This window comes from Rhinolophus ferrumequinum, chromosome 6 (genome assembly GCF_004115265.2).
Source record: "Rhinolophus ferrumequinum isolate MPI-CBG mRhiFer1 chromosome 6, mRhiFer1_v1.p, whole genome shotgun sequence".
In the NCBI taxonomy this organism is placed as follows: domain Eukaryota; kingdom Metazoa; phylum Chordata; class Mammalia; order Chiroptera; family Rhinolophidae; genus Rhinolophus; species Rhinolophus ferrumequinum.
In genome coordinates, this window is record NC_046289.1 from 23,748,808 (window position 1) to 23,773,239 (window position 24,432).

The following is a 24,432-nucleotide window of genomic DNA, read 5'->3' on the forward strand; positions in this document are numbered from 1 at the left end:
TATCCTAAGTTGATGGCTATGTTTTGAATGCCTATGAATTACTAGGATTTCTTTTAAAAACCTTTAGCTAGTATTCCAATTAAGTAAAACATATATATGATTCAAATTTCAAAATGTAAGAACGGGTACAATGAAAAGTGAGATGACAGAAGTTTGTTCCAGGATGGTAGCAATGCAAACAGAGAGTAGGTGGATTAGAGAGGTATTTATAAGGTCAAAGTGAAAACACTTGCAGACTGATGACATGGTGGAAGGATAGGGTCAAGTGTTGGTATAACCGACAATAAAGAGTCAAGGATAATGTAAAGTAAAAAGTCAAGATTTCAGCACCAAAGTGATTGGTGGGTCTAATTACTAAAATAGAGAATACTTACTAAAAAAGGAACAGGTTTAGATGAATTACATACTGGATAGGTTGAATTTGAGGTGTACTAAGGTAATATATGTTTTTTGGTAGAAAATTGGGAAAATAATGGTAGAATGATAAAAATCACCTCCACTCAGATATAATTATTAAAATACTGATAAAATGGATTCCGGTCTTTACAATTTACTATTAAGGGCACGTAAGTGGCAATCCAAACTACCAGTATAATGTGCAAAGTAAAAATAGAGCCTAGGATAGATAGAGCCCTAAAGAACACCAACATTTAAGGATTGGATGGCAAGAGAAGCCAGCAAAGAAGACCAAAAAGGAATGGGCCAGAGAGACCAGAGGAAAACCAGGAGAAGGTGGAATCACAGAAGTCAAGAGAAAAATGTTTTCAAGAAGGTGAACAGGGTCAACTATATCATATGTGGCTGCAAAATTAAGCAGCAGGAGAAGTGAGAATTGTCCACGGTCATGGAAATCTGGTGAGAGAGTCTCTGGAGAATGGCTCGGGCAGAAGCCAGAAGGAAATGGGTTGAGGAGTGGCATCGGAGGTAAAATCACATGGAAATATAATGACAACACTGAGTATAGATAACGCTCATTCACAGTAGGAGGTCGAACAAAACAGAAGTACACAACTGATTATAAGAGAAAAATCTTTCCTTTTCCATGATAAAGATTTACTTCCACCAAATTAATAATTAATTTAGGCAAGAATTATCAATGGATAAAAATTTGTTGGGGGAACAGAATATTAACAATTTCAAAGTATCTCCCTACAGATTATTTATTACAAAGAAAAATAGACAGGTAGAAAAATTTGATGGATTCCACCTGAACCAAGTGATAGACATTTAAATCACCAATAATGAAAAAAATGGACACCATCTGGCTCCTGATATGATGCACGGAGGACACATCACTTATATAGTATTCCTGCTAACGTTTGACCTAAAACTAATAATGTGGAAACAATCAGACAAACCCAAATTGAGGGGCAATTGAGTCTGCAAAACTGGCCTATAACCTTCAAAAATTCTTTGCCTTTTGTAACAATGATGTGGCTGAGAAACTACTTTTTATATTAAAGGACTGGATCCTGGATTTTTAAAAATTGCTATAAAGCAATTATGGGAATAACTGGTAAAATATGAATGTGGACTGTATGAGATAATTCAGGAAATTTATACTTCTCAGTATAGCATTTTATCAATGTTAAATTTCCTGAATTTGGTTATCGAGACTTCTAGTTTTTTAAGTGAATGCCCCTGTTCCTAGGATACCTACTGAAATATTTAGCGGTGAAAGGCTATGAGGTCTGCAACTGAACTCTCAAAGGTTCCACAAAAATAGTGATAACAATAGTAATAAGAAGAAGGAGGAGGAGGAAAAGGAGGAGGGGGGGATTTTATCTATATAGAGAATAATATTACAAAGTATTAATTGGTGAATCTCAATGAAAGTTGTACAGGTATTCTTAGGCTATTCATGCAACTTTCCTTAGTTTAAAAACTTTTCAAAGTAAAAGAAAGTTAAAAAATAAAAGGTCATTTATGCACTGCCCTTGAGCGAAAGGACACTCACCTCTTCAATAGCAGCATCTTGCAGCAAAGAACGAATGTCCAGACGCATCATATGACGAGGTGCAGTTTCCCAGTGATCAGCCATCTATAGACAGATTCAGGAGGTCAACTTATCTCTACTCAAACAAAGACCAAGTGAGCATCCAATACAAGTTAATTAATTCTGTAAAGTCTAACAGGCTAGTTCCAGTCAGAGCTAGGCCACCTCTTTTACTTAGATACAAAGGATAAGAAACATTTACTAAAGCAGACAGAAAAGACATTTTGAAAGTAAAGGGGATAAAAAGAACTTCCAAACAACAGTGATGATACAGCCTAAATGAAATTGAGAATACAACACCTTCTATGTTTCCAAAAATCACCTTATTTATTTCTTTTAGCTTTCTTCCATGAATATTTCTCTTGCCACAAGTCTGGTTATCTGCACTCATTTCAGCCAAATACACCTAAGAAAGAATGAATAATGATTACGCAAACAAATGCAGCATTTACATGATAACACAAAGTACTCTAAAAATTTTTAAGTCTATACCTCAAATCCCTTGGTTTTTGCTGCACTCCAAAACTGGTCAAAATGTCGAACTTGGTCATTGATGGCATCCAGGATGATGAAGGGGAAAAAGCCATCATCCAGAGTCTTTTTGAAAGTTTTGAACATGCTGGTGCGATAGGTCTCCTCCATCTCAGCTTCATATTCATATTCCATTACCTACGATCCCCCCAGAGAGATACGGAGTTAGCAAAAGCAAAGAATCATCTTAAACCTCTTCCCTGGTTAGCATCTGGATAGAGATGACTTTGTAGTCATACTACACCTGAGTACTAAACTTTTTTTTTAAAGAAAGAGAATTCTTTGTCCTCAAAAAAAGCCCCATGTCTTTCTGAACACGTTTTCCTTTCACTGTTGTTAATGAATGAAGATGTAATCTTAGAGGAATATACCACACCTTCTTTTTCACTTTCTTCCCAGAATCTGGATCTTTTTCTTCTTTTTCCACTTCAGTGATGAAATAATCATCCAGGCTTAGAACTCTGGGTGCAGGTCCTCCAAATTCTACCTCTTTATCCTAAGAATCATATCATCAAGAAAGCAAAAGAGAAGTTATGGAATAAATTAATGAATGTTCACACTAAAGTTCTTTCTCTTGGCTAAATAATAATGCAATCTTCTGGTGGTTTCAAATTAAACAGAGGCATAAATATTTGTCTAAGCATATCAAAATTTATATGAGATAGCATCTACCAGATGGGCTAACTAGAATGGATCAAATGGGAAATATCTGTATTTTGCTGCTTGCTAAGAATAAAAAGGCTAGGGGCTAACAACAGTAACTGATTCGTTGGCTTTCCCATACTCACTCGAATAAGTTTTGCAACATGTGTCTTTCCACTGCCAGGCAATCCTCTCATTATAACAACAATCTGAAACACAATGAAAAAACAATTAGAAGATTTTTTTTACAATGAAATCTTACAGTTAACAATGATCTATCATTCTCCAGGAACAGACCACATGATATATATCATGAAGCCAGCCTTAATAAATTTGAAAGGTTAGGAATAATACAAACTATGCCTCTGACCATAATGGAATAAAATTAGAAATTAATAGAAAAAATTTGGGAAATTCACAAGTATTCGGAAATTAAACACCATATTCCTAAATAACCAATGGGTCAAGGAAGAAATCAAAAGAAAAATCAGAAAATACTTTGAAATATAAAAAAATGAAGACACAACATATCAAAACTTACGGGATGCAGCTAAAGCAGTGCTTACAAGGAAATTATAGTTATAAATGTCTAATTTAAGGAAATTATAGTTATAAAATTATAAAGATCTCAAAACAATAACCTTCAACCTTAAGATAGAAAAAGATGAACAAATTAAACCTAAAGCAATCAAAAGGAAGGTAATACCAAATATTAGAGAAGTTAATAAAATAGAGAACAGAAAAATAAAGAAAATCAATGGAACCAAAAGCTGGTTCATTGAAAAGATGAACAAAATTGACAGACCTTTAGCTAGACTGACTAAGAAACAAAAAGAGAGAAGACTCAAATTATTAGAATCATAAATGAAAGAGAGGACATGACTACCAACCTTACAGAAATAAAGGGTTATAAAGGAATACTATGAGCAAATGTATGCCAACAAATTAGATAACTTAGACGCAATGGACAAATCCCTAGAAAGATACAGACTACTGAAACTGACTCAAGAAGAAATAGACAATTTGAATGGACCCATGACAAGTGAAGAGATTGAATTAGTAATCAAAAAATAAAAATAAAAGCCCAGGCTCAGATGGCTATATCACAGAATTCTAACAAATATTTAAAGAAGAATTAATACTAACTCTTTACAAACTCTTCCAAAAAACAGAAGAGGAAGGAATAATTCCTAACTCATTTTAGGAGGCCAGCATTTCAAATCAAGCAGATACCCTGATACCAAAACCAGACGAAGATATCACAAGAAAACTGTAGATCTCTCTTATGACTATGAATGCAAAAATCCTCAAAAAAATATTAACAAACTGAATTCAGCAACATATAAAAAGAATTACACACCATGACCAAGGAGATTTCAACCAGGGATTTAAATTAACATCTGAAAAGCAATTAATGTAATACATCATATCAACAGAATAAAAAACAAAAATCATATACAACAAAATAAAATCACATACAATAAAAAACAAAAATCTCATTCAACAACAAAAAACATTCAATAAAATACAACATCCTTTCATGATAAAAACATTCAACAAAGTAGGAATGGAAGGCAACCTTCTCAACCTGATAAAGGGCATCTGTTGAAAACCCACAGCTAACATCATACTTAATGGTGAAAGACAAAAGTTTTCTTTCTAAGATCAGGAATAAAACAAGGATGTCCATTCTCACTACATCTACTTAACACTGTACTGGCAATTCTATCCAAGGCAAATAGGCAAGAAAAAGAAATAAAAGGCATTCAGATTGAAAAGGAAGAAAACCACCTCTGTCTGCAGATGACATGATCTTGTACACAGAAAATCCTAAGGAATCCACTAAAAATCTATTAGAACTAATAGATGAGTTCACCAATGTTGTAGGATATAAGATCAATATGCAAAAATCAACTGAGTTTCTATTCAATTGAACAATCCAAAAATGGAACTAAGCGAACTATATCAATAACATTACATGTGAATGAATTAAATAATCCAGTTAAAAGGCAGAAATTGTCAGACTGCATAAAAAAACATGATCCAACATATGTTGTCTTTAGGAGACATACTTTAGATTCAAAGACAAACAGATCAAGAGTAAAAGGATGGAAAAATATTTATCACGAAAACAGAAACCATAGAAAAGCTAGAGTAGCTATACTAATAATAGATGAAATAGACTTTAAAATGACTTATATACATACATGGAGTCAAAATATCTGATGGAAATCTCCATTACCAGTTTACTGAAATGGAATCTAATTATTCTGCAACATAAGATACGTTTAACAATTTATACATCTGGAGGTCAGTAGGAAAATAAGCCCAAGCTAATCAAATCTCCTAATTCTCCCTCTTTTTGTTTCACATAAGACCAAATCTACTTTTACTCTCTCAAAAATGCAATTAATTGAGCTCTTACAAATTATTCTGTAAAGTTTCAACATCTTCTTTTACAAGCAATTAAGCTCTACCCTTCTTAGATTCTATAGGGTAGGAAATTTATGAGGTTATATGATGATTTGGAGATGGTAAGATGCTTTGAATCTGTATGTCACAGAAAAGTAGAGAAATTCTGTTCAGGATATTAAAAAGATCTCTCATCAGCTTCTGATGTGCAAGAAAACTAATCAACTACATAGGACTCACTCTCTCAGGTCTACTCTCTCTGCCAGGTGGTTTCAAAATATCGTCCACATTCTTAGATTCAGGCTTCTTCTCAACCCGTGGAGCTGGAGGTGGCTGGTGGCTTAGTGAAGGAGCTGGCAGGGGCATTCGCTCCTCTGGGTAAGTTCTTCTTTCTCCTAGGATTCCAGCAGTTGAACAAAATTACTATTTATACAATAATAATTTAAAATTTTAACTCTCTTCATCCATCCTAAGGTAACATAATTCATAATTATTTGGGGTCCACTTTTAACCTTAATTAGAGAAAATATAAGTAACTTAAATCTATTGAAATCAAGAAAATGAAAAGATTTAGGTATGATTTCAGGCAAACAGAAATGTTTTGAAAAATATTAAATTCATCCTTGTTTGTATTAAATGTAGGAAGAAGTTAGGCAACAGGACACAGAAGAATAACATATACTTTGCTGGATAGCCCCAAGTATGACTTATAGTCTGTAACTTCTGCTTTAGAGTTTTAAAAACAAGAGTCACCAGCTTAGGAAAGCTTATTCTTATAAATAGGTTATGAGTTTCTAGTGTAATTTATAGTAGTGAAAAACTAAAAGCAACTTAAATATACAACAAGTCTTATATTTTATCCACTCAATAAAATATTGTAGAGCATTAATAGGTTTAGATATGGAAAAACGTATATGGTACAATATCAATGGGAACAAGAATGATAAAGAAACTGTATTTATACTTTGATTGCAACTTCATTAAAAGGTATGTGAAGAGGGAATGAAAGGAAATATACAAAATTATAATAGCTATGATTTGGTGGGTGGTGGGATTATAAGAGATTTTGTCTCTATTTTCCAAAATTTCTTTAGTAATATAAAAAAGCAATTTGTTTTATTTCATAAATTACATTGCTATTTTTGATAATGCTGCCATCTCTGAGAAATCTGTGAGTGCATTTTACTCTGAAAGTTTAAATCCATAGCTAATAGCTACAACAGAAAACATTTCCTGTTATTTACTTTCTCAACACTCTTACAGTTAATAAAGCATTGCTCTACCTCCAAACATGGATGGTCCTTCATAGGCTGGTCGGTCAGACTTTCGGTCATAGGATGGCCTATCAAACCCCCCTCTTCTGGATGAGGAATGGTCTTTTTTGTCTCGATATGACTGAGTCCTAGAAGGTGTTAACAGGAAATTGTTTGGTAAATAAAAAATAATTGGAGGTTTCTATCCTATAATACAACACAATTTTACACCTAATTTTCCCTGAGTAGTTACTTATAACCAATATTTGTATTTTTATTTTGCTTTTCCATTTAGATCTGCCTTGCATACACATATATAAAGAGCTCACAAATTGCAAAAACAAATTGTCTACTAATTAAGTAATGGCTGCACGTTTATTAACAATTCTATTTCCTTTCCTTTCTGGCTATCTCCTTTTCCCACTTAATTCTCTGGAATTCAAGCTAGCAAAATTCAAGTACTGTTTCCTGAAAATTGGTCCAGAAGTGCTCTTCCTTCTCCAAATTATACACGAGAATATGAGGTTTGACAATTAAGTTCGCGAACTCATCCTAGAAAAAGTGCTACATACTCATTGCTGAATATCACTATGGTCACCTTCGAAGTACTCCCCTGGGGATACTATGCACCAATGCCAGTGCCTAGTCCACTCTACAATGCAATTTTGGAACTCTTTTTCTGGAATGGCCATCAGAGCTGTCATTGTATTACCCTTGATGTCCTAAATGTCATCAAAATGTCTTCCTGTATCTTCGGGTAAAGAAAGAAGTCACTGAGGGCCAGATCAGGTGAGTAAGGAGGGTGTTACAATACAGTTATTTGTTTACTGGCTAAACTCCCTCACAGACAGTGCCGTTTGAGCTGGTGCATTATTGTGATGCAAGAGCCATGAATTGTTGGTGAAAAGTTCAGGCTGTCTAACTTTTTCACGCAGCCTTTTCAGCACTTCCAAATAGAAACCTGGTTAACTGTTTGTCTAGTTGGTACAAATTCATAATGAATAATCCCTCTGATATCAAAAACGGTTAGCAACATGGTTTTGACTCTTGACTTGGACTGACGGAACTTTTTTGGTCGTGGAAAATTGGCTGACTTCCATTGTGCACTTTGATGCTTTGTTTCAGGGTCATATCGGTCCACCCATGTTTCATCACCAGTGATAACAAGGCCCAAAACATTGTCTTGACTCTCCAAAAGGTCTTGGCAAACTTTGACTTTCTTTTGCTTTTGTTCATTGGTGGGCTCCTTCTGGACCATTTTTACACACACCTTTCTCATTAAAGATTTTCAGTTAAGATTTTCCTAACAGTTTCTCTATCGATGTTTCCTTGATCTGCTATGCTTCTCACAATCAGCCGACAATTTTGACGCACAATTTGACGAATTTTTGCAATGTTTTCGTCAGTTCTGCTCAGTTACTGGCAGCCCTGACCTCTCTTCATCAGTGACGCGTTCTCTCCCCTCAGAAAAAAGTTTAATCCATTTGTTCACTGCCGTTTTCTTCATGGCATTATCCACATAAACTTCGACTAACATGCCCCTGATTTTACTTCCACATTTGCCAAGTTTAACAAGACATTTAATGTTTGTTCGTTGCTCTAATTCCAGCTCAGACATTCTCCCGACGGCACACAAAAACATGCAACAACAATAATGAACGCCACTCAGCAAGACACCGCCACACATTGACACGAACACAGCTGAGACACTGGTATACCAAGGCTATGAAGCCTTACCGAGCTGTTTGTACAATGCTGCCAGTGTAAGTGCACGGTGGCAAGTTCACGAACTTAATTGTCACACCTCAAATGTCATTTAGTAAATTTCCTTTAGATACACTGACTTTTGCTGTACTTAAGTAGATGGTGATTTGCACACCTGGCAAAGGTATTTTTCAGAGCATACCTATCGTCTCGAGGTCGGCGTTCTCTGTCAAATCGATCCCGGTCATAGTCAAGGACACCACGATCCCGGTCTCGGTCTCTATGTGTCTCCCGATCCCGTTTGAAATCTCGATGATCTGCCATGATATTACTTTGACGATCAAAATAAGGCTCACGGTCTCTGTCTCTGTCATAACGATCGCGTTGGCCTGCATGCTCTACAAAAACAATTAGTACAAAATAAGAACTACATTCCTTTTTCTGAAATAAAAGCAAAAAAGTACAAATCTAACTTTAGAACTAGTACAAACTGTTGCCCTAATTTCAATTTATGAATCTTTTAACTATATTAAAAGGAGGCCCAGATAATCTTACCAAAGGGAAAATCACATGATAATTTAGTCTTAAAAGGTTTAAAAATACTGATCTCTCTGGGACTCCTACCTGTCTCAAAAGTTGATCTTTCAGGTAGTGGATCTGGGCGCAGAGTTATTCTTTCTCCATAGGGTATCTGTTCAACTTTATTAGTGGCTATGTCTAGTAAACAAAATCAGGGATAAAGCACTGTAAGGGTGAAGCTTCAGAAAGGCAAAGCTGAAGCTAACAATTCCTTTAGAATCCCAAACACAAACATGCCACCACCGTTCCTTACCTCGGCCATGGCCATAATCAACAGTCTGCTGCACTGGTGGTGGCTTGGACATTGGTGGCATACCCATAGGCATTGGGCCAGGAGGGGGAATGGAAGGGTGAACCGGTGGCGGTGGTAACACTGGAGCAGATGGGATTGTTGCAGAGTCTGATTTAAATTCTGAATTCAGTCCTTGTTCATCATTTGTATCCCAGAGGCCATAGAAAGAGTCTTCATCCCAGCGCTCCTGTTCCACACCTGAAGTTTGTGGCTTTATCACTGGAGGAGGTGGGGGTGGAGGAGGAGGAGGAGGTGGGGGTGGTATTGGGATAGGTGGCCTGGTTACAGGAACAGATGATCTTGCTGGTGGAGCAGAGGGTCTCACAATTGAACCTGGTGGTTTACCCATAGGAGGGGGTGGTCTATAGGACCCTGGAGGCTGGAGAACAGAGTAAACAGCTTAGTGGATGAGGATACCACCATGTTTTTGTACATAAATGAAAATGAGTATCTGGTTCTCAATCCATAAAAGAAATGGACTCATTCAAAATTCAAAACTTCTTGTGCTTTAGGGAGAAAATACAGTTGGCCCTTGAGCAACACAGGTGTGAACTGTGTGGGTCCACTTACATATGAATTTTTTTTCAATAAATACTTGTACTGTTTTTGATCCACAGTTGGGAGTCCACAGATGTGTGTGTGTGTGTGTGTGTGTGTGTGTGTGTGTGTGTGTGTGTGTATGTTGAGCGGGGAGTACAGGGAAGTGACTATATACACTGATCTATATTATTTTACACAGGGGACTTGAGTATCTGCCAAGTTTGGCATCCATAGGGGACCCTGGAACCAATCACCCCCAAACCCCAATAGATACTGAGGGACAACTTATGTTTTGGGGAGTTAAAAGTTACGTGCAGATTTTCAACTGTGTGAGGGAGTGGTGTCCCTAACCCCCATGTTGTTCAAGGGTCAACTGCATATGCAAATCACTTATCTGATAAAGGATTTGTACTCAGAATATAAAAACTTAATAATTGACAAATAATTAAAAAAATGGGAAAAGATTTGAACAGATATTTCTCCAAAGAAGATATATAAATGGCATATAAGCACATGAAAAGATGGTCAACATCATTAGTCATTAAGGAAATGCAAATTTAATCCACAAAGAGATACCATTTCATACCTAGTAGAATGGCTATAATTAATAACACAGATAATAACACGATAGCAAAGATGTACAGAAACAACAGCCCTCTTACGTAAATTGCTCATGGAACTGTAATATGGTACAGCCACTTTGGAAGATGGTTTCTCAAAAAGTCAAACATAAGTATACCATAAACTGAGCAATTCCATTCCTAGGTTTTATTCAAGAAAAGCATGTCCATCTAAAGACTTGCACACAAATATTCATAGCAGGATTATTTAATAACCCAAATGTCCCATGAACTGGTGAATGGATAAACACAACGTGGCAGATCTATACAACAGATTATTACTCGACAATAAAAAGAAATGAAGTACTGATTCATGCTACAACATGGATGAACACTGAAAACATTAGCTAAGTGAAAGAAGCAAGACACCAAAGACCATATATTTTATGATTCCATTTAAGTGAAATGCCCACAAAGGTACATCTATAAAGACTGAAAGTGGATTAGCTGCTGCCTGAGACTTGGGGTAGGAAGGAAGATTAACTGCAAATTGGCACAAGGGATTTTACTGGGGTGATGAAAATGTTCTAAAACTAGACTATGGTGATGGTTATACAACTCAGTCAATTTACTAAAAATCATTGAATTACATACTTAACCTGGGCAAATTATACGTATGTAAATTATACCTCAATTAGTGGTTAAAAAAAAGATTTTTAAAAAATTGCCCTCAACACTATTGCCCCCTCCCCAAAGTACCACCGTCTTTCTTCTTCTTCCAGAAAAATGAGGACGCTAGCACTTAGATACAAATGTCCCAGGCCCACCCCAAACCTACTGAATTTTTGTGGGTGAGGTTCTGACATTAGTTTAAAAGAAAAACAAAACAAAACCCTCCATGAGTAATTCTGACGTTTAGCACTTAGTTAAGAACCTCTGCTATAAACTATCTTCCCACTCTGGTGACCTATCTCCTCCAGAAAATAGTGAATTTCCAGTGAGAGAAACAAACCCTAGCTAGCTTCCTCACTTCCATTCAGTTGTCTGGTTGACAATAGCGGTTTGTGGTAAGGCTGGTACCAACATACAAAACGAGCACCAGGAAACAATAAAACAAAGAAACCAAGTGGGACATTTAGTAATCTCTCCAAGGAGTGCTACTGTTGTGTGCATTGTTTAAATTCTTTTCCCAAAGCAATCACCGAATGTCAACAGAAATGTATATTAAGGAGATAGGGGAAACTCTTGGCAAATAAGTCCTATCTACTCAGTACTGAAACCCAACTGTCAAAATTTATTTTAATTTTTGCAAGTCTGATTCAAACACTCATTACCCATTTCTCTGAGTTCACTGTTTCTGGTTTGTTTGTTCTTTATTAACAGCTATTTTGGACCTTGGAAAGCGAACGTACAGATAACTTATGTATTTACACATATATCGGTTGTGCTTTAAAAACAAACTTTTTGATTAACAGAATGGATTTGGCTAATATGTAAAAAACTATTTAACTAGAGGCCAATACAAGCTAGAGTTAAAGATAAATGGCTATTACCTAAAGGTTAGGTAATAACACTTTAAACTGTTAAGAAAACACTTATAAGACCAAAGCTATTGCATCTGGAGTACAGCTATCCAGACATGTTTTAAATATCTTAAGAACTCTTAGGACTATGTACAAATAAAGCAAAAGTGTTTTCTTCATACTACACAGTGAAAGCAACAGATACATTTTAAAAAACAAAACATAATACCCTACAGTACTTATATGAGAAAGGATTAACTATATTATATCAAGGATAATATAAATTGGTAAGAAAAACCTTAAGAGCCAAACAGATAAATTGGTAAAGAACCAAAATAGAATTTTTACAAGAAATATAATGAACAAATAAGGAAAAACATTCATGTTCACTAATTATCAAAAATCCATATTAAAGTATTTTACTGAAACTATTAAATTTACCAAAAATACTAAATAGCTGATGCTTGCAAGGCTATAATATAAATGTTACACAATTATTTTAGAGAGCCATTGGCTATATTACAGGAATCATTAAAAATGTCCTTATTTTTTAACTGAAGCATTCCATTTTGGGAGTTTAAAATTACTTTTAGGAAGTTACCTAAAATAAGAACCTGATACAAAGACATTCATTAAAGTTGTATTATTTAAAAAAGTGAAAGATTAGAAATAAATGTCCAATAGAAATTTAATAAATTATGCATCAAAAGTAATAAAGCATGTAGCAACATGGAAAAATGTTTATGACTGTTAAGTGAATAAAACAAAAATGTGGATCTATAATCTAGAGTTTCTACAATTTGCTAAGAGATACAAAGATAAAAGACATAGTTCCTACTCTTATGAGCTTTAGAGTTTAGAAGGACAATCAAGATACAATATGACCATGGCTATGACAGAGGCCTGTACAAGATGTTACAGGGGTACACATAAGGGCAATTGTCTTACACAAGAGGAAGAGAAGATACAGAGTTGAGTTCTAAAAGATGAACAAGAATGAACTAGTTGGAAGAGGAAATAGGAAGAGAAAGAAAAGAAACTCTGGGTTTAGAGAACCACATGCATGTGCAAAGGCATGGAGAGCCTGGTACACTCACAGAATTGTAAGAAGCTCCCTATGGAGAGAAAGTGGAGAGTAAGAGAGTGGAGTAGCAATTAATGGTAAGCAGATCAGGCTAACTCAGGGAGAACATAAAGGCCATGCGAAAGAATCTAGATTTTATCCTAAAGCAATGGGGAAATATTGAAAAAATTTAAAGCCAGGGTGCAACATATAGAGATTTGTTTTAAAATGTCCATTGTGGCCAGAAGTCACATCAGTGCTACCTGTAGTGGAATACGGGGGTATGAGAGAACATTTTAGGGTGCTGGAAATTTTTTTATCTTTTGGTGTACATTTGACAAAACTCAAACTGTAGGCTTAAAATGGGTGGGCTTAAAATGAGTCTGTTATTGTATATAAAATTATACCTCAAAATTTGATTAAAAAATGAAAGAATCACTGGCAGCAGAATGGACAATGGATCAGAGGGGAATGTGATGGAGAGCAATGCATTAGGATGCTTCTGCAATAATCTAGGCAAGAACTGATGAAGGCTAGAACTGAGGTTGTGAGAAAGTGGAGAACAGACTATTTGAACAATGTTAAAAAGAGAGTGAAATCAATCAACAGAATGGCTGAATATGGAAGGGTAGAACAGAGGAAAGATGTAGGCTTTCAGGTTTTAAGTTTGGGTGACTAGGGACGGTGAGAACAAGTGTGATAGAAGATGATAATGAGCTCCATTTCAAATTTGACAGGAGACACTCCCCCAGAGAGAAACTCTGTAGGCAGATGGGATGCATACACAGGTCAGGAGACACGATTTGGGAGTCAACATCATGGTGGTTGGTGATGGCAACAATTGTATGAGTGCTACGTGTTAGACCAGAACGAAAGGGAACGATGAGAAATGAAAAGAGTTAGTTTGATGAAATGATTCATGTGGTTTTTTTCTCTTATCGCGTTGTTATAGTTATTTGCATGATAACATTTTTAAAGCCCATCATTGGCTAAAGGTAAAACAACAACAAAAAGCAAAACAAATGGAGAACTTAAACAAGGAAGTTTTTAACATAAACACCCCCCTTTACTGCCTGAACTGGGGCATGTTTGATCCCTTCCCTAGTTGAAGGACTAGTAGTAGTTTGAAGACATGGGGAGACTAGGAGGGAGCCTCTGCACGGCCCAGATGGAAACAAAGAAGTACTAGAAGAATTCTACAATTTTGTGAACGTGAAGCCATAAAGATCAGGTGTGCTTAGTGTACTTATCAAAACCTGGGGAAAAAAGCATTGTCACACTTTTGATCATATGTATAAGATTTTTGAAAGTCAATTACCATTCGCTTTTTACTTTTCCAAAATTTACCTTTTTTTATGGAGGTAATTTATACTTATTGTAATATAAAAATATCAAAGAACAGACAAACATACAAAGTAGGAACCATTTCATTTTCTGAGCACACATTTTTCCATACCGGATACATTCCAGGTCTTGAAGCTGTATTTTGCAATCTCGAATCTGGGGGCGGTAGGTGGTCAGGCATCTGTGGCTCAGACCCAAAATCTTTCATCTTTTGAAGCTGTTCTTTCTGTTCCCTGCAAACAAATAAAATTGCCATTGTACATAAGGCATGTCTACTCCATTCCTAGATGACTACAATTAATACAGTAGAACAAAAAAGAAACCTAAAAATCTTGTTCTAAAACCCTCTACAGTGCTCATAGAATACCTCCAGACAAATCTGAGGATACTTCCAGGTAAACCATTCTTAGCTTCAACCAATTAAGATATATAGGTAACTCTCTCTTGCCTTTATGTAGCTAACTGACCTGTCATCTACGACCTATAATTATAAATTATTGAAGATCTTCAAGGACAGATTTTATAATCTGCCTCATTAGTCTATTCTAATATCTCATCTACTTGTCATGTTTTTCTTTCATCCAACCAAAAACTCTCGCAATTTTTTTTGTTCCATACTTGTTAGACCTGGTTGCAAAATGGGGGCCAATGGGCCAAATATGGACTAGAAGGTTTTTTTTAATTTGGCTTTCACATCAGTTTTCAAAATCTGAATCAGCTGCCATTATTTAAAAAGCAAAATACTTCATATAGAAATACTTTAAAGAGATGTGGCAACACTGGGCCTGCATTCCCACATGCCAACTGTCAGGGGAGTGGAGTAGTGGCTGCTCACTTTAGGTGAACCGGTTTGCCACAGTCCTCATTCAGCAGTTATACTGGCCCACTTTCACTCATTTCTGGTACCTGTCTGCTTCTCATGGGCATTTTAGTTCATGGCCCCTGTTGTATACGGTGAGAACAATTGCCAGTCTACACCATTAAAGACAACACTTCATATTCCTAAAAAGTAATTCTGTAACTTTGCTTCAAGTTTTTCTTTAAATCTCAGGTCAAATTCCTTTTCCTTTTCCTTACAATGCCCACCTTAAACACATGTAACATCTACTACATCCTCTTCAGACCTTTTATGATTTTCTCCCTACATTTTGTAAAGTGTAGTGATCCAAATGGACACAAAATAAGGGTCAAGAAGTATATAAAAATATTATTTTCTCCCTTGTGTAAATCATGACTTTATACCAACATAACACGCTTTCTTGTATTCAACTATGACCACTCTTATCCATCACTTCATATATTTTGTTTAACTAAGTTTATATTGCCTAGAAAGAGCTTAAAAAAAAAAGGATGATGAAGAAGCACCTTTTATCCAGCATTTCTATGCAAAGTGATAATAGATGGAAAGGAAATTTTAAAAAGAAGAAAAGAAATCTTGGCAGCTTAGCAACACCAATCAGTTCGGTGTTCTCTAATAACAAAATAAGACTTTTAGAGTTGGACAGACTAAGTTCGAATTCTGGATTTGCCACTTATTAGCCAAGTGGACTTAACATCTTTGAGCCCTGATGTCATTTGTGAAGTGGGGTTACTATAATACTATTTATCTTTACAGGCCTTTGAGATATAAGGATTTGAGATAGGAGGATTGAGATAATAGATGCTAAATTATTAGCACACAGGAGTGTTAAATTAAAGGTATCTATAATTTAAATGTGAATTGTATAGCAGCTAAATGTTCTAGGGCATGTTTTCCACACCTTCTGCATTAATAATCTGAAAAAGTCAAACTTCATAGAGCGTATCTTCTACAGACCACAGAAATCTGTTTTGCTGCCTGAGGCACCTGATCTTTCACCTTTTCCTACAAGTATTTTTCCTCATCATACCTTTCTAGTAGTAAAGCTTTCATTATAATTTCAATTGGTATAATCCACAAACATAGACCAGAATTGAATAATGAAAGAAACACAATACATTGGAATATATAAAAACTTAACCATTCATTATTTTCTCAAAACATTGCTAATCCCTAAGAAATTGCTCAAAAAGCTTGCAATCTGCCAATGACTCCTAAATTCTTACCTCAGGATATAGTTGGTTTAAAGTAAAACAAATTAATGCACACAAAAGTCTTCGTACAGTTCCTGGCACTTAGTAAGCATGCAATAAACGTTAGCTTTTGTTTTTATTGCTACTACATGGGAAGCATTATGTAGACACCTATACATAATAAGTGGATTGTAAATCAGGAAATCCAAATTCTATTCTCCATCTCACAAAGAAAATACCTGATTATGTAGAAACAAGTAACATCCTCGAGTAGAGATACATGCTTCTAGTTACAATGAAAGATAAAACATCTCCAAAAGAAAGTATCAATGGTTAGACAAATCTGAAGATGCTTCCAGGTAAATCATTCTTAGCTTCAACAGAGAAAAATATAAGTCCTTATGGCACTTTCCAAAGTTATATCAAAGATTAGTGAACATGAAGTCTATCAGATCTAATACCAGAGAACAAACTGCCTCCTGGGGAATAAAAGGATGTTACATATGAGATCTGCAATCCAGAGCACTAAATTTGAGAGTTGAAGTTTGACAATTGAAACATGCACAGGCATGGCACGTTGGCAACACATCTATAAAGGCCAAGAATGGCTATCAAATTTTCACATTTCAGGACATAAGTTTATAATTAACAACAGTTCCTAAATACCCATCCTAACCCTGAAACAGCACTGAATGATCAGAAATACAAATTAAAATTATGTGATAAGAATTTGAAGTAAAATTATTCCATTCAAATATATCACATCACTTTAAAAAGAGCAGTCTGAATGTGGTTTTGACTAAAAAAAAAAAATCTTAAGTAGTCAACTTACCGAAGCATTTTCAGTTCTTGTGCAGCTTTCAAAATGATTTCGTGCTGCCTCTGACTGAGAACCATTACCCCTCCAAGGCCTTGGTCAGAGTCTAAATTTGCATCCGACCCCATCATTTCAGAAGAATGATGTGAGGAGGGCATATGTTCCGCAATGGGGGAATGTCTATCCACATCAGATGGGTACCATCTGTCTGACAACCGTTCTCTTTCCCAGTCCATTCTGTCAGGAATATAATCTCGCTTTTCCCGCCACGTATCGCCTCTTTCTGGATACTCTCGGATCCTCAACTCACCCCTATCACGGAAATCTCGATCAAACCCATGGTCTCGATTTCTTTCTTCTCTCCATCTATCATCCCGATATCTATCCAAAGGTGGAAGAGGTGGGAGGGGTGGTAAAGGTGGAAGAGACGGAATATCCCGTTCACGGAACTGTGATTCTTGTTCATCCAGTTGTCTCCCATAATCTCTGTCCCACTCATTATCCAAATTTCTATCATACACATCCATGGGTCTTCCAATCCGCTCCACATCCCTGTCCATGTCCCTGCCCATGTCCCTGTTGTAGTCCTCATCCATGTCCTGATCTCTCTCCCAATCATCCCACCAAGGGCCTCGTCTATCTCCATCATGCGCTCGAGATGGTGGCGCTGAGAACCTGTCCTCTCTGTTATATGGATCTAGTGTATCATCCTGATAGTCACACTCTCTCCAGTATCTCTCTCTATCCCAATCATCAATTCTTTCTCGTTCCATTGGAGCATTTCTACCATCTAACGGGAACTTTTCATGCCCTCTCTCTTCTCCATGGTTCCATGGAGCCCTAGGAGGCTCATCTCGGTGATATGGATACATCTTTTCCCCACCATCTCCTGGTTCTGGTCTAAATGGACCTCTGTCATGACCAAAATCTGGTCTTCCCAGAGCCCGTTCCCGACTGCCAGGCCCTCGAGGTGGTCCCCTCTCCCTGCTCCCAGCTCTTCGGGGTGGTCCCCTCTCCCTACTCCCAACCCTCCGAGATGGACCCCTTTCTCGGCTACCAGTTCTACCCCTGTCTGGGCTGCCCTGCAGACCACCTGGCACTTTCTCCCGACTGCTTCCTGGCCTCATCAACCCTCTCTCCCGACTACCTTCTCCTCTGCTCATCTTCTCTCGACTATCTTCTCTTCTACCCATCATCTTATCACGAAAGTCTTCTTGCTTGACCAACCCTGGGCCACGGCTGAATGCCTGGCCTCGACCTCTATTTACTAGTCCTTTATCCCGTGTGTCTTCCATTCTACTTTGCCCAGGACCTCTATAAGATGAGCTGCTGCCTCGACTGCCTTCTAACCTATTATCTCTATTCTCCAGCCGAGGCAGCCCTTTATCTTGGTTGTTCCCCGAATGGGGCAGACCAATACCTAAAAGTTTAAAATCATTATCTGCAATTAATGATGCTGATGTTGTTACTATTGCTCCTCCCTCTATCCCCCCCGTTTTTGATGGAAAAGTAGTTTGAGTAGGTACAGGTTTATTTGCAAGGGATACAGGCTGAGTAACAGCGTGGGCTTTGTCCATTTGAGTCTCCACACTTTGAGAATTCTGGTCCCAATGAGAAGGCTCTATGGGCCCTTCCGAGACTTCGCTCTTAGGTGGCTCTTGCTGAGAGTCGCTTAGATTCTCATTTGACTGAGCCGCCTTGGCTTCCTTTATATCTGCACCAATGGATAATGCAGCTGATTGCATTTTAAAATTCTTCTGCTGGTTACTATTGGTGTCTGCTAATGGTTCTTTGTTTCCTGAAAGAGGTTCTGCTTGTGACTTAGGTTGCTGCTGATGTTGCTGTCCCAAAGCTGGTTTGGGGCCTTTCCACTGTGGTCCACTCTGCCGAGGACTTAGGGATGTATTGGGGGTAATATAAAACTGAGATGCTGGCCCCCGGGGAATCATTCCCCATTTGCTTTTAGTGCCCTCTGCTGGGTGACCTTCATATCTGGGTCTTGGCCCATCGGGGCGATTTCCTTCAAAACGAGGCCCTTTGGGTCTCGGTCCTTCACACCTTGAACCTAAATCCTCAAATCTTCGAGGACCATCAAATCTACAAGTAAAACAAAAGATATTACTCAAGACAGTAAAGCAGAAAAAAAAAATTCTCCATGTAAGAATATTCAAGGCAATTTTGCCTTAGAATCTGTTTACAACAATGACTCTTTTAGTCATTAAACAAATCCTGAGGTATCTGTATCTTAGAACCAATATGTTAAGGTGGCAGTACTCTGAAGGTCTTAGGACAGGCTTTGGAAATCATGTCAGTTTTATCTAATTCACTTTGACACATCTCCTGCAGCAAGTCACTGATATACTGAGTTGTTAAAAAACAATGATAAATATTGTGCCTTGGTAGATGGAAAAGTCCACTCATTTTAATGGGAAAAAAAATAAATTCCACAGCTAACTCTGAGAGTACTTTTAGAATTAAAATTTAACTAAAAACTGATCAATTAACAAGCTAATACAGGATGATTATAAATTTGTTAGACGTAGCATTATCATCTTAGCTAATTGACAAAAGTTTAAAAACCAGCAGCCAGCCATATCTTAAGCATGTGCCCTGACATTTTAAAGTCTGGACAGAGATGTTTTTGCTATGGACCCACTCACTCATTCAATAAATATTTAGCGCACATCCCGTCAGGTACTACACTACATCTAAGGGATATACAAATAAAATGTAATCTGCATCCCCAAAGGGTATACAGTCGAGGAGAAAGAGACTCTAAGTGTAAAATGTGCCATAAAGTGAAATGACTGAAGTCTGCCTGCCTGTACTAAGGGTAACAGAAGAAAGAATGGTCAATTCTACCAGGGTGAGGGGGTGCTACTCCATAAAGGCTTTATACAACAGAAGATGCTTAAATTAATTTTGAAAGGCAAATTCTCTCAGATCAGACTAATGGTGTGTTTGTTGGAGGTGAGGGGAGTGGGTAGCAAGAGTATCTCAGGCTCAGGAGGCATTATGAGGAAAGGCAGAGAAACACACACCAGGATAGCATGTTTAGAAGTGCAAAGTGAGGCATGGCTGAAGCAAAGAGGAGACGGAATTGGGAAAAACTGGGGAAGGAGGAGGAGTAGAAAATCAACACTCTAAGAGACAAGGTAGAGGAAGGCCAGGGTCAATGTCCAGAAGAGCGTGCGCCTGTGTGGCAGACACTACTGGTGCTCCCCCAATGTGGTCCCCCTTCCTGCAGTGATGGAGCCTCTCCGCTTTAGCTGGGCAAGGCTAGCCAGATTAAAGACTCTCCCCAAAACTGTCTTGCAGCAAGAATCTGTAGTCAAGTTCTGGCCAGTGGGTTGAGAGTGAAAATGATTTAGGCATCCTTTTGGTAGTACCCTTAACAGGAGGGGCACATCCTCCTCTTCACCAAATCCTTTTTCATGCTGGCTCTGACAAGGTGGTGAAGTTATCCTGGACCACATAGATGAGGTAACATATTAAGGGATGGTGAAGGAACAAATCAGAAGGAACCTGGATTCCTGACACTGCAAAGCCATCACGTAAGTCCTCAGAGAGAATATACTTCTAACTTGTTAAAGCCATGTGACTTTGGATTTCTGTTACAACAGGTGAATTAACTCAGCTGAGGAAGGAACTGGCCATTACCTTATAAGCACTTGGAGCCACTAAAATGGTCTGATTTTTAAAAGATTGCTTTAGCAGAAAAGTAGCAAATGAATAGGTGGGAAAAGCTTATTGTAGATTGTTTCTACAATTTGGGTAAGTGAAAGCGAAGCCTGTCCTAAGGCAGCGACTGACATACGGATGTAGAGGAGAGAATAAAAGAGAGATGTGAAGGAAGCTAAAACAGATACGATTTTCTAACAGATGAGATCTCAATAATGGGAAAGGAAGCACTTCCAAGGTTTTTGGCTTAGGTGACTGAACAGACGGTGATGTATTTCATGCCTTTAATGAGAAGTAGAAGGGTTTTTCTCTCATTTATTTGGAAAATCAATGAATAGTAATAAATTCCGTTTCAGCAAAATATTTACTTCCTATCCCTGTGCTATTGGACTTTGCTGGTCTAGAAGTCTTAGTTTCAAAGGGAGGAATGCTTCCATCGGGGACACAACAATGATTCCACTGAACTCAAACTGAGACTGCCACCTGGCCACTTTGGGTTCTGAGTCATCAGGCAAAGAAGGAAGTTGCTGAACTGGCAGGGGGTGACTGGTCAGGACCATGCAATGAGGACAAGCAGGAGGATGTCTGGACCGGAGGAGATCCTCTAGGACACCTCTTACACTTCCTGGGACTCAAGTCAATGGAAAACTACAATTGCGCAATTCAGGCAGGAACGTGAATAGCCCAGACCTTTCAAGAATGAAGGATTGGATCACCCACTAGGCAAAGAACCAGGACCAGCTGAGGTGCTTTGCTGAGAGCAAAGGAATATGGAATGGGTAGTGAGAGAAGGTAGTTATAAATACCAACTATGATTACATGACTGGTTGCAGAAATAAGGACCGAGACAGTTATGACTATTTCTTCCTTAATTTGATACCACATGCTTAAATATATACAAATATGTTAGTTAAAAATTGTTGGCTGATTTTTCTTATCATCCAACATAAGATGTATTAATAATAGTTAACTTTATATCTCAGAATGTGTTACAGAGTATCAAAGAGGGAGTATGAACCAGCTAGAAGAATGAAGATATCCCCAAAGACAAAAAAGGGATTTTTATATCCTTTTCTGGGAAAAGGGTTAGAATGTTTTTGGTTGTTCAGGGATGTTTCATGTTAGTTACAAAAAATCTCCCTTGTGATCCACTCTAATCAGAAACATTAGAAAGGGAACTCTGGGAAACTTACTTCAGCCTAGGCAAGTTGACACTTTATAAGAGTCATCACAAGTAATTTAAAAATACATAAACCCACTAAAAACAGAGAAAGAGGCCAGCGGCAGATGAGAATTGTTTTTAAATTTTGAGAGACAAACAAAAGTGGTAACATTTGGGGCAGGAAGAAGCTGCAGTTTAAAGTGCTGGTCCTGCAAGGTGATACAATGTGGAAGGTGACACAATCGCGACTGGCTGGCTTGCCCACAGAAACCCAGAGAGGGTGAGGATTCTTAGATACCAGGGATGCTGGGCAAGGACAAGAGTAAGATTTGGGGCCAAAACTGTGTAAATTAAAATCTATATTCAGAACCATCAACCAGACTTTCCCTAGGCTGAATGTCTCTAAATTCTTGAATTGGAGGGTCCCCTAGCATTAGCCGTTTTCTGCCCTATCACCTAAAGCAAAGCCAAAAGCTCCCAATCAGCTTGTCAGTGTCTGCCAATCTTAATATAAATGGATATTAACTGGATATCTCAATATAAATGGATAACCAAGCACCGCGAGCATTTGAACAACGTTTCCAAAATGAAAAAGAGACCAAAGCTAAACAGGACACAAATCTGGAGAAAACAGATAATGTAAAACAAAGAAAGAAAAAAGAAAAACCCCACACATTGGTATTTTCAGAGAGTCTCATCAAGATACTATACCTACACATGAAGAACAATTTGTTATACATATGTATACATACACACATGTACATATACATATATATATAAAAGATCAGAACCAGAAGAACTGCAAAAAATTTACTTCTCAAAATAAAAAAATGCAATAAAATGATTTAAAAGTATTTCAGAAAGTACAACAGAATAAGAGAGAAAAGAGATAAATATAATCAAGTCCAGCAGGTCCAAAATCCTACTACTGAGGAATTCCAGAAAGAGAAGAACAGAAAATGAGAAAAAAAAATAAAGAAGAAATAGCACAAAGAAATTTCCCAGAGTTAAGAGACTCTAATCTCAAACAGAAAGGGCCCAGATCACTCAGTATCCAGTACAATAAAATTAAACAAACAAACAAACAAACAAAACCACTGTGAAATTTTAGAATACCAGGAATAAAAAATGGTTTTTGGCAGTAGGGAAAAGTCATCTAAAAAGTAAAAGAATCAGAACAGCACAGCGGCTGCATTAGGTGACAGAAGAAAATAGAACAATGACCTAAAACCTTGAGGAATAATTATGTTCAACTTCAAATTCTCTATCCAAATTATTAATCAAGCGTGAGGTTAAAATAAAGACATCTGCAGACATGCAAGGACTCAGAAAATTTCCTTGCAACTTGAGCATGCACTCTCGGAAAAAGAGAAACTAAACCACAAACAGGAAGCCATCAGGTTCAATAAATAGTGTATCCAAGTCCAGGAAGACAATCAAGAGAAATGTGGGAGCCACAGCCGTATGGCCATCTTGAGAGCAACCAACCAGCCAACCGGTTCAGGAAAAAGCAAGAGGATGAATACATTTGGGCAAGAGATCTCAGGAGAAAAAGAGATGGTGCTTTTGGGACTGGATTTGAAGGGTTATTTTAAAGCTTTGGCAAGAAGACAGACAACTGGAAATTCTGAAAAAAGTTATTACACTAAAGAAAATGTGATGACTGCTTATCTCTACAGCGAACAACACTGTTTACTGATTTATAAAAATATAGTGATGAAAATATATTGGGCAGATGGGGTTACAGAGTAGTGTAAGAACTAAATCTTTACCAGAACAGGAAGTAAATATATAGCATCTAAAAAGTACAAGAAAGTAGCAGCATATTCTTTCGTGATAGGAAGGTAACTACCAAAAGAAACAGGTAAAGAATTAAAAGAAAGTATCATTAGGAAACACATCTAGGGTGGATTGGGGCAGTGGATGACTGTTTTTCCTTTTTTTTTTTAAACTATGTGTATGTAGTACTTTGATAAAAATGTAAAATTTCTTTTAAGGACACAGAGAGAGAATTAGCCCCAATTTGGAAAAGCCCTAACCAGAACAAAGGCTTCCACAAGAAGTAAGATGGGGATGAGAAGGCAAAAGCAAGGGAGAGGAGTGAGTTTTACTGGGACTGAAAGCTTTGATTTTTTGTGTAGGCAGGAATCTAAATTAAAGCTATACAGCGAAATAAAATGTTTGCTGAGACAGAGAAAGTAGCACTAAGGTAGATGGTCCATGCTAAACAGGGCTTGACATAGCTATTGTTGAGCAAAGGGAAAAGGAGCTGACCAGACTT

General features: G+C 37.3%; 1 protein-coding gene across 4 annotated transcripts in view; it reads right to left on the reverse strand.

Moving 5' to 3' along the window:
- The window catches only part of YLPM1 (YLP motif containing 1), a 59,652-nt gene that overhangs the window by 12,646 nt on the left and 22,574 nt on the right, over positions 1 to 24,432 (reverse strand). For 3 of the 4 annotated variants that reach the window (XR_004423173.1, XM_033107715.1, XM_033107716.1), the window contains 12 exons: positions 17,324 to 19,405; positions 14,552 to 14,672; positions 9,371 to 9,788; positions 9,163 to 9,255; positions 8,741 to 8,936; positions 6,865 to 6,983; positions 5,822 to 5,976; positions 3,316 to 3,378; positions 2,904 to 3,023; positions 2,489 to 2,665; positions 2,319 to 2,402; positions 1,958 to 2,041 (listed from right to left, as the gene is read on the reverse strand). Coding sequence is in view for 3 of the 4 variants with exons in the window: in XM_033107715.1 (XP_032963606.1) it covers positions 1,958 to 2,041; positions 2,319 to 2,402; positions 2,489 to 2,665; positions 2,904 to 3,023; positions 3,316 to 3,378; positions 5,822 to 5,976; positions 6,865 to 6,983; positions 8,741 to 8,936; positions 9,163 to 9,255; positions 9,371 to 9,788; positions 14,552 to 14,672; positions 17,324 to 19,405 (3,712 nt within the window). In the remaining variant the exon portion in view is untranslated. The remainder of the gene's footprint in view (positions 1 to 1,957; positions 2,042 to 2,318; positions 2,403 to 2,488; positions 2,666 to 2,903; positions 3,024 to 3,315; positions 3,379 to 5,821; positions 5,977 to 6,864; positions 6,984 to 8,740; positions 8,937 to 9,162; positions 9,256 to 9,370; positions 9,789 to 14,551; positions 14,673 to 17,323; positions 19,406 to 24,432) is intronic. The other variant, XM_033107718.1, reaches the window with a different exon arrangement.